The sequence below is a fragment of the Amyelois transitella genome, chromosome 30 (genome assembly GCF_032362555.1).
Source record: "Amyelois transitella isolate CPQ chromosome 30, ilAmyTran1.1, whole genome shotgun sequence".
Classification (NCBI taxonomy): Eukaryota; Metazoa; Arthropoda; class Insecta; order Lepidoptera; family Pyralidae; genus Amyelois; species Amyelois transitella.
Genome location: NC_083533.1, coordinates 3400038 through 3411124, shown reverse-complemented (window position 1 = coordinate 3411124; position 11087 = coordinate 3400038). Strand labels below are relative to the sequence as shown.

The 11087-nt window shown below is 37.0% G+C and overlaps 1 protein-coding gene across 1 annotated transcript; it reads left to right on the top strand.

Moving 5' to 3' along the window:
- Positions 1-451: 451 nt before the first annotated feature.
- On the top strand, positions 452-8420 carry LOC106130979 (cubilin). The gene is made up of 3 exons (XM_060952860.1): positions 452-2306; positions 3696-7651; positions 8412-8420. The coding sequence occupies exons 1-3, from the start codon at positions 452-454 to the stop codon at positions 8418-8420; spliced, it is 5820 nt and encodes a 1939-aa protein (XP_060808843.1).
- Positions 8421-11087: the final 2667 nt, after the last annotated feature.

Here is an 11087-nt window from a genome sequence, read left to right as displayed (position 1 = left end):
AGGTAATTTTGCCCACTGGACCAGAGCCACTGGACAATGCCGTGTGGTTCCCGGCATCAATACAAAAAATAATAGAACCACTCCATCTTTTTCCCACTGATGTCGTAAAAGGCGACTAAGGGATAGGCTTACAGGGATTCTTTTTTAGGCGATGGACGAGCAACCTGTCACTATTTGAATGTCAATTCTATCATTAAGCCAAATAGCTGAACGAGGCTATTCAGTCTTTTCAAGACTGTTGGCTCTGTCTACCCCACAAGGGATATAGACGTGACCATATGTATGTATGTATGTATGGACCAGAGCCTCCTCCCACATATAGTTATAGTTGAAGCTAAAACCAGATCTATGTAACTAAATCCCGAGCCAGATGTGGGGGGCGTTCGTGACGCCATTAGGTCATCAATATGTAACTTACCTATTCTAAAAGTAAAATTCATTGAATTAACACATGGACAAGTACAAAATATTAACTTTAATAATAAGCATATGGACGTTACGAGTTCGTTGTAATTACGATGGCAGACCCAAGATTTGGAGTTCTAATGGGAACCTCTACTTTGAAACAGCTAGAGGAAAGAGTATTTATTTACGTACCCATGGACCAGGATCAAGTGTTATCCTTGGTGATAATAATCTGATCACCGATGCCAAACCGGACAACACAATAGTACCAGCAATCAATGAAATAGACAACCTTGCTTATGCTTTGAACGACGTCATTAAAAGACTCCGAGGGTTAGAGAATGGCAATTTCGTATCTCAAGATAATTTCCTAAGGAATTGCTCAATTTTATCTAGAAGGATTAATAGAATAGCGAATACACTGAGCCACTTGGAAAGCCAAGTTAACAGCTGGTCTGGAGATCAATGTCAAATTCATACATGTCAAAATGGAGGAACTTGTCTTAATTTAGCTGGAGGCTTCCACTGCCTGTGTCCATCAAATTGGGAAGGTAGAAACTGTGAGATAGATGTTGATGAATGCCTCATTTATAACGGCACAGATTTAGGTTGTCAAAATGGAGCAGACTGCAAAAACCAACCGGGGACCTACGAATGTAAATGCAACACGGGGTGGTTCGGTACCCACTGTACAAGGAGAAAGTTGGACTGTTCTGCAGGCAATGATGAAATGTGCGGGCACGGAGCATGTGTGTCAGTGAATTCAAAAGAAGGAATTGAGTGTATTTGTGACCAAGGATGGACTAAAAATAGCAGTGTCGCCTGTACAACAGACGTGGACGAATGCGACACTAGTTTAGGCTCGCGATGTTCAACAAATCCGAAAGTGGAATGCATTAATCTTCCTGGTTCCTTCAGATGTGGACAATGTCCTTCAGGATTTCATGGAGATGGATATGTGTGTTATGATATAGACGAATGTGCGATTAATAACGGCGGTTGCAGCTCAATGGTGTCATGTCACAATACAGTCGGATCTCGCTTATGTGGCGCTTGCCCTCCAAGTTTCATCGGTGACGGAATCACGTGCACGTGGAGAGGCTCCTGCAATATCGATCATGGAGGATGTCATCCATCAGCCAGGTGTGTAGAAAATGTGGGACTTGGCGGCGGACCTCAATGTGAGTGCCCTCAAGATATGGAAGGCAATGGAATCGGCACCCATGGATGTTATGTCGCTGCGGATAATGGTACAAGGAGTTGTGAAGCTAACCCCTGTGGTTCAAATGGAAGGTGTCATATGGTTCGTGGAGGTTACACGTGCTTCTGTTTACAAGGATTTACTGGTGCTCATTGCGATATTAAAACTGATAGTTGCGCGTCAAATCCATGTAAGAATGGAGGAGTCTGTAAACCTGATCATAGTACTGGATTTAGATGTGAATGTACCTCACAATTCATAGGTAATCTTTGCCAGGAACGGTCTTATTGTGGAAGCATATTGCGAGCTGAAGAAGGTAATCTTTTCTATCCATTAACAAACATAGCTTCCGAAAGCAATTCTAAGTGTGCCTGGCTTATTCGTACTGATCCAGATAAAGTTATCAACGTAACATTTAGTCGATTCCACTTGGAGCGTTCGCCTGATTGTAATTTTAATTTCTTAGAAATTCACGATGGTCGCAACACTGCCGATCCTCTCATAGGAAGATTTTGTGGCGACGATCCACCGAATGGAGGCAATATTGTTTCAAACCAGCATAACTTGTATTTGTGGTTCCTGACAAATAGCGTTGATAATCGAAATAGATTTGCACTACATTGGAACAGTATAGCACCTATTTGTGGTGGTGAAGTAAATGCTACAATACATGGTTCTATTAGTTCTCCCGGCTCACCTGGTAAGTATCCTCCTAATCGGGACTGCTATTGGCACTTTAAGACAACCCTAAATAAAAGAATCCAACTGCATTTCTTTCAACTTGATATCGAAGCGCACAGTAATTGTAGCTTTGATTACTTGGCTATTTATGATGGGGATAGTCACACAGGGCAACTCATAGATCGATATTGTAGTACCACCCAACCTGCACCTTTAATATCATCTGGGCCAGAATTGTTAATTCATTTTCACTCTGACGCACATAGTTCTGGTAAAGGTTTTCAAATAACTTATTCTCCTGTAGAAGGTGTGCCAGGGTGTGGAGGATTTTTCAGTGGTGATGCAGGGGAAATTACATCACCTACATATGATGGGTCGTATTTGAATAATTTAATGTGTGAATATAAAATTCGGACAGGTATTGAAACTCAAATTCAATTAGATTTTAAACAATTCGATATAGAAAAATCAGTAAACTGTAAACGTGATTATCTAAAGATTTATGATGGTCCTACAGCAGAATCTCCCATAATGGGAAAGTTTTGTGGAAAGTTAGATAGGAAAATTATTCTAAAATCAACTTCAAATAATTTCTTCATGGTGTTTAGAACTAATTCCAATAGAAATAAAGGTGGGTTTAATATTCAATATAAAATATTGTGTAACTTCTTTGTGCATGGTGATAGCGGTGTTATCAAGTCTCCTGGATATCCCTTTACATATCCTGATAATAGAATATGCGAGTATATAATCGAGACATCTCCCGGCAAAGCTATACAGCTCACATTCCAAGACTTTGATATCGCAGGTGAAATAAACTGTACAACTGATAACGTGGAAATTAAAGACGGTCTTGATGCCAATTCAACACTTCTCGGGACATACTGTGGTAACAAAATACCACCTATACAAACATCGTCCCATAACATAATGAAAGTTATTTTTCATTCTGATATGACACAGTCTGGTGGTGGATTTTATGCCAACTTTACCACTATCGATATTGATTGTGGAGGTATTTACAGGAATAGCACCGGTACCATAAATTATCCATCCGAAGGCGATAAATATAAAGCTAAACGAACATGTACCTGGATGATAGTAGCCCCTACGGGAAATTATATAAATTTAAACTGGAATATATTTCAGCTTGAATATTCAAAAACATGTAATGCGGATTATATGGAAATTTATGTAATAAATGAGGACAATAAAAATACATCTAGAAGATATTGTGGACATACAATTCCTACTATTATTACAACTACCACCAATACTGTTATGCTAAAGTTTGTATCCGATAATTCGGTACAAGATCTTGGGTTCTCATTGACGTATGATTTTATTGACAATAAAAACAAATGTGGTGGACACTATGTGCATAATCATGGTTTCATATATTCTCCAGGTTGGCCCGATAAATACAGCAGGAACCTCGACTGCATTTGGGTGATAAAAGTACTAACAGGACAACAAATCAGACTAAATATAACTCAGTTCGATGTTGAAGAACCAGGTGTTTTTAATGGATGTCATGATTACTTAAGAGTGAGGAATGGTCCGTCTGAATCGTCTCCTGTGATTGGTGAATATTGCGGTAAATTCAAATGGAAATCAGTTACTTCTATGGCCAACACCATTTATATACATTTCCATTCTGACGCATGGACTAGGGGCGGTGGATTTCAAATCGAATGGGATAGCACAGTCACCGGTTGTGGAGGCACATTTACAGGTTCAGTTGGATTCATATCATCACCGAACTATCCAGAAAAATATGCAGAGAGCTCTGAATGTTTTTACAGGATTGTTACAAATCCTGGTTCAAAAATAAAATTAAAGTTTTCAGTTTTTGAACTAGAACAATTTTGTGATGATTACGTCGAAATTTTTGATGGTCGAGATCCCGAATCCCCAGGTTTAGGAAGATATTGTAAAATGCCTCCTGTCATTATAACTACAAGCAACTTCGCATTTATAAAATTTAGATCTGATTTTGCGATGAATGGTAAGGGCTTTTTACTAGACTACGAAGCAATATGCAACAATAATGTTACTGGACAATACGGAGTTATCGAAAGCTTGAATTATCCTGATAGTTATCCGGGTAACAAGAATTGTACATGGATTATCAGTGTACCAAAAGGTAACAAAATCAATGTAACTTTTACTAATTTTAATATTGCAAGTGCACAACCGATGTACGGCAGCTATTACAATAGATTTTTGTTTAATCGTCCTTATCCACTTGAACAGCGATCAACTTGCGAAGATTATCTTCTAATAGGCGAGCCGAATTTTATAAACGCTAAACCGCGATATTGTGGTTTCAATATACCACCACAAATGAGTACAAATGGAAACACATTACAAATATCTTTTAATACAGTAAATAAAATGAGATTGTTCAAATATTCAGGCTTTAGACTAGAATGGTTGAGCTACGGTTGCCAAAATCACATCAAGAAAAGTTTTGGCATGTTTAATAAAACGGCATCATCTAGTGATCAGATAGAGTGTTATTGGTTGATAGAAACGCCCGCTGGGTCAAGTGTAATGCTTCAAGTTACGAAAGTGTACGTACTAGAGACGACCGGCTGTAACACTGATGCTATAGAAATATATAATGGTCCCGATGAACATTCACCACTTCTTACTAAATTCTGTCATAACACTGCAACAGTACAGTCGACGTCAAATTTGTTACTTTTGAAACTGATAAAGAACTCATCACTAAAAGATTTACATTTTACAGCACATTTTCATTCAGTACCTTTGACCTGTGGTGGTTATATGAACGCGCCATCTGGTATTATAACTTCAAAAAATTATCCCAAAAATTATGAGAGTAATTTGGACTGCGTTTGGACAATTACAGTATTGCATGGTCATCGAGTAAGGCTTGAATTTATGGATATAGACTTGAATTATTCAGAAAATGACTGTAGTGATTCCATAAGATTATTCGACACGAAACATGGAATATTAAGTAGCAACTACTCTTATATTATTTGCAATAAGCTGTCACAAAAAGTATATACATCGAAAGAAAACATGTTGCGAGTTCAATTTATAACAAATAAAGGAATAACTGCTAGAGGATTCAAAGCCACTTTTTCCACGGTATGTGGTGGTGTTATAACAGCGTCAGAAAACGGAATTATAAATGCTGATAATTTTATAAGTCAATCAAATTACAGCTGCATTTGGACTATTCTCGCGCCAAGATTAGAACAAAGGGTGTCATTAACGTTAACGCATTTATCGTTACCTATTCATAATGATCAAAGGACAAATCAAACGTGTCCCAATTCTTATCTGAGAGTACTTGATGGAAATGATGAAAATGCCCCACTTATTGACGAGTACTGTGGCCGCACGGTGCCTCCGACGATAGTTAGTCATGGAAATGCACTCACAGTTTATCTTGGAACACATGATGATAGAATTTCTGGAACATTTTCAGCGTATTATTCATCTGTGAATTCCGCATGTGGCGGAACTTTAACTTCAGAAAGTGGTGTCATTGCTTCACCGAACTATCCTTCTTCATATCCTGTTAACGCTCATTGCGAATGGACACTTAAAACATCGCCTGGAAACAAGGTCGCAATTAATATCGACATGTTGGATATAGATTTCTCTGAAGAGTGTAACGAAGACTACCTAGAAATTCGCGAAGGTGACGGGGCCGGCAAAATACTAGGACTTTATTGTGGCAATGTGCTTCCCAGCAATACTACTTCAGCGTCACAATTATTCATCCAATTCCGTAGTGATAACAAAAACCCTGGTCGCGGATTCCTTCTTCATTATAATTTCATTCACGGAAATGATATTACCGATTTAGATTATGGTGAAATAGCCTCTCCACTGTATCCACTCTCGTTTGAGGGCACGGGTGAGTATTGGTGGCGTGTGACCACCAGTAACGGAATTATTAATATAAAAGTTGACAAATTACTAATACACTCTCATAGTGAAATTTGCGAAAACAACTTAAGTATTTACGATGGATATGATGAAGATGCACCTCTTTTGAAAAATCTCTGTGGAGCTTTACACAATAGCGAAGAAATAATGCGAACCACATCTAATGCTGCGTATATTAAACTGACTTTAAATGAACCACACGCGGGAGCTTTTTTTCATCTTCAGTGGTCTCGTGGAGATAGAGATTTAGATCAAGCTATGGCTAAATCAAACTGTGGCAGAAATAACACCATTACTATAGGCCCTGAATTTTTTACTGAATATTTTTCCACACCAAATTATCCTGATCATTATGACAATAATCTTCATTGTGAATGGGTATTCAAGACTACACTTGGTCGACATTTACAATTGCTGTTTTCTGATTTCGATATTGAAGAACGGGAGCCATGTACTCTTGGCGATTATGTATCTATATTTGAATCGAATGTACCAGCGGAATGGAAACCAGTGAAAGAAAATTTATGTCTATACAAAGATATTAAAGGATCTTTTGAAGCTTCTACTTTTATGAAAATTATTTTCCATAGTGATTTCTCACACACAAGAAAGGGATTCCTTGCTCAAGTTATGTCTACATGCGGGGCTAATTTAACTGATTCATCGGGATTCATTGAGGTTACTGTTTTTGATTTTAAAGGATTACCTTATAGATGTGATTGGAGAGTAAAAGTTCGTTTAGGTCGTCGCATAAAATTAGAGTTCATAAATTTTAATATCACCAATACAGAAAACAACTGTAAAACCTATATTGTTTTGCGCAATGGTGAATCTTTGGATTCTCCTAAACTATCCAATGGTAAATACTGCGGTTATTCACATGAAAATAGGAGTGCAATGATAACATCTGGAAACAGCTTGCTTGTTAGTTTTATTACGAATGAAAGAAATTACAATCAAAAATTTAAACTGCATTATGAAGAAATGCAAAGTAATTGTGGATTTCAATCTAAGTTAGATGCCGATCATACTTGGGAAATTATAAGCTCGCCTAACTATCCTAATGTTCCTGATCCTTACACTGAATGCAACTGGGTTATTACTGGACCTGTTGGAGAAATATTAAGAGTTGACTTTATAGACAGATTTGATATTCGCAAAAAAGAGGACTGTGATTCAGAATTTGTAGAAATCCATGATGGTTCATCAGCTCTTTCGCCCAGCAGAGGACAATACTGTGGTAATAAACCAGGAACTATTAAATCAACGAGTAATTCCGTTTTTATTAAGTATTTAACAGAACTTTCGGAGCCTAATAATGGATTTAAAGCCAATGTATCAATAGACATTTGTGGTGGGACTATAATTTCTTCCCAGGGTGAGATCACGTCACCCGGGTACCCTAACACGATACATTTACCTCCAGGAACTGTTTGTCAATGGAACATAATAGGCAGCAAAGGACAGTCATTATCAATCACGCCACATTATATGACTTTACCGCAGGCAGGGTGCTCTACGAAAGTAACAATCGAAGAATGGGACCCAATCAGTAACAAGATTGAAATTTTGAGAACGTACTGCTCTCATATTATTACTGATTTATCGACTGTGCAGACAAGCGTAAATAATGCCACCATCAAGCTGTATATTGGCAAACTTAATGAGTATTCACTTGGAGGAATCCATTCAGGCTTTCGGTTTACCTTTAAACCTTCAAAGATGTCGTGCCATGAAGACTTTACGACTTCTGACGGCTTTATTACGACTCCTAGATACCCGAAAAATGCTCCATTAGAATATTGTCACTGGAATATTAAAGTACCTGATGAGTCCCGAAGAATAACTTTGACAATTTTAGATTCTGGAAAAATACCTATTATCATAAGTGAAAACTTTTTTGATCAGCGTATAGCATTCATAGATAAATATGACAAAACGAAACATAACACAACATTCAAATCCTCAAGTAATACTATGGTAATACTAATACGAAATCTTCATGATGATAGATTTATATTCAAGGCTAGATTTAGTTCTAATGAAGAAGCTGTTTGCGGTGGATCTCTAAGTGGAATAACGGGACAATTGAAGTCACCAGATTTAGATGATACCTATATCTGCACGTGGAAATACCATGCTGAAAATAGCCAAGTAGAAAATAATATGTACCAATCAATATCAATTACAGGTACTGTAAATTCTTCTTACTCTATCGTTAGCAATTGCTTATATTCCAACACAGTTTTAACGATAGAATATTACAAAGCATCGGGTTACCAAAAACAGAGGCAATCAGTTTGCAATGGTCAGTTCTCATATATTATTCCAAATTTGGATATAGTATTTAAGGTGAGGAAAGGGACTGGTCATCATTTTTATTTCGATTTACAGTGGAAATTACAGCCATGTGGGGGACTTATTAATATTGAAGAAACTGCTGTAAATATACTAGATAATATACCACAGTCATATAATGAATCATTAGACTGTAGTTGGGCTTTAAAAACGTCTGATGCTTATACTTCTATTGAAATAAAAATTGACGGATCTTTCAAATTGAACTGTGTTGACGAATTCATAAAAATAGGACGATTATCATACCATAATCGTCACTATATATTAGATTATTGTAAAGACCACGCACAAAATTTACCAGATGTTGTTTCGTTTAGTGATATATTTGTGGAATATCATGCCAAGGTAAGAAATAGTAATAATATGAGAATTTTCGTCAAAACTGCTACACCTAAATGTGGGGAACAGCTTAGATATCCTGGAGTATTCTTTTCGCCAAATTTTCCTAAAGGTTACTCAAGCAACTTGGAATGCGAGTGGGAGATCGACGTGCAAGAATTGGGATTTCAGATATCACTTCAATTTATACATCGATTTGCAATTGAGAAATCTCCTAATTGTACTAAAGATGCCGTTTTAGTTTACGATTGGAAAGATGGTGATTACAATGAAGTAGCAAGATTATGTGGTCGTGAATTGCCACCAATTATCAACTCAACGCATAATCGAATGAAAATAGTACTGCGTACTGATAATGATACCAATTTAGATGGATTTGAAGCAAAGTGGAGTATGATCTGCGATGGCATATATAATGCTACTACGACGGAACAGTATTTGTATAGTCCTAATTTTCCTTATTATTTCCCATCAAGGCATTGCACGTATAGATTAATGGCCCAAAATAAAATGCTCCAAATAAAGTTTTTAGAATTTGAACTAGAAGGATCACGTGAGTGTGATAATGACAATTTGACAATAATATCCAAAGATACTTCACAATACTATTTTCAAATATATTGCGGGAATGAGATACCGACAATTAATGTCATGTTTAGTGACGTCGAAATCCTTTTCAATTCAGATAACTCTATGCAAAAGAGAGGATTTAAAATGGCGTACTCCCTTTTTTCCTGTGGTGGGAATATCACAGAACCCACTATACTTTCATCAGGATCCTTAGCAACTTATAATAATAACATGAACTGTACTTGGTTCATTGAGGCTCCTAAGAACAAGAAAATTATTTTAGAAATAGGTTTCTTTGAATTGGAACAATCTTTTGAATGCATGAATGACTATTTGGCAGTGTATGAAGGGCCGAACATTGATTTTGAAAAACGATTGGCACTTATTTGTGGAAGTGTCAATCCCTCCACAGTTATACAAAGTAAAGGAAATACTATGACTGTTCAGTTCAAAACTGACCCTTATGTACAAACAAAAGGATTTAATATAGATGTTATATTTTCATATTCAGAAGTGGTTGGATGTGGTGGTGATATAAATATAACATCATCTTCATATACCTTGACTTCGCCACATATAAATTCCCAAGTTTCTTACGAGAATTTCCTCGACTGCCACTGGAACATTTTAGCACCAGTCGATCACGTTATAAAAGTTTCATTCTCAGCATTCCACATCGCCCCGTGCCGTAATGTCAATCAAACTGCTGTGGGCTACAGTAAATGCGATTGCGATTTCTTACAAATCAAAGATGGTTTAAACCCTATCAGTTTAGTCATTGGGACGTACTGCGGGCATACACTTCCTCCAGTAGTGGTTTCATCGGGAAATACTTTGGCTGTTAGATTATCAACTGACGGTGAAATAACCAGTGAAGGTTTCACAGCAAATTTAATCATTCAGGAATCTATATGCGGTCAGACTTCATTTAATATATCAAACAAAATTCAAAGAGTGAAATCTCCAGGCTATGACACTGGCTCGATACCTCGTGGTATCCATTGCGTTTACAATTTCATCGTTGCACAATATCAAATAGCTCACATTCATTTCAACGATTTTGATCTACAATCTGGAACGACAGACAATATTTGTAACAGAGATAGGATATTGATTTCTGCGTCCACCCTTGCAAATAACATGACTCTTGGAAAAGATTATATCCTTGGTGCTTACGGAATGTCGTCTATCGGCGCCTTAGTTTCATTTTATATTCCGTTAATAAACGTTAGTACACCCCAACAATATATGATATGTGGTTCAAAGAAATCTGTAGATCTTTATGTGACTGGCTCTTTTTTTATGAGTATATTCACTTATACAGATGGGATATTCTCTCGACATAAAGGCTTTGACGTAGAGGTAACTATGCTTGGTGTTTGTGGAAGAAATTTTACAGAGCTATATGCGAGAGTGATGAACAGTTACAATTTAAATCTTAATAATAATACACAAGATTGTTACACGCTGATCAGTGTTCCTGAGAACTATACAATATCTCTTTATATGAATGAACCTATTTATCCATATCCTCATTCTTATTTAAATATTTATGATGGAAACACAACTGAGTCAAAGAAAGTTTATACATCCGCTGATG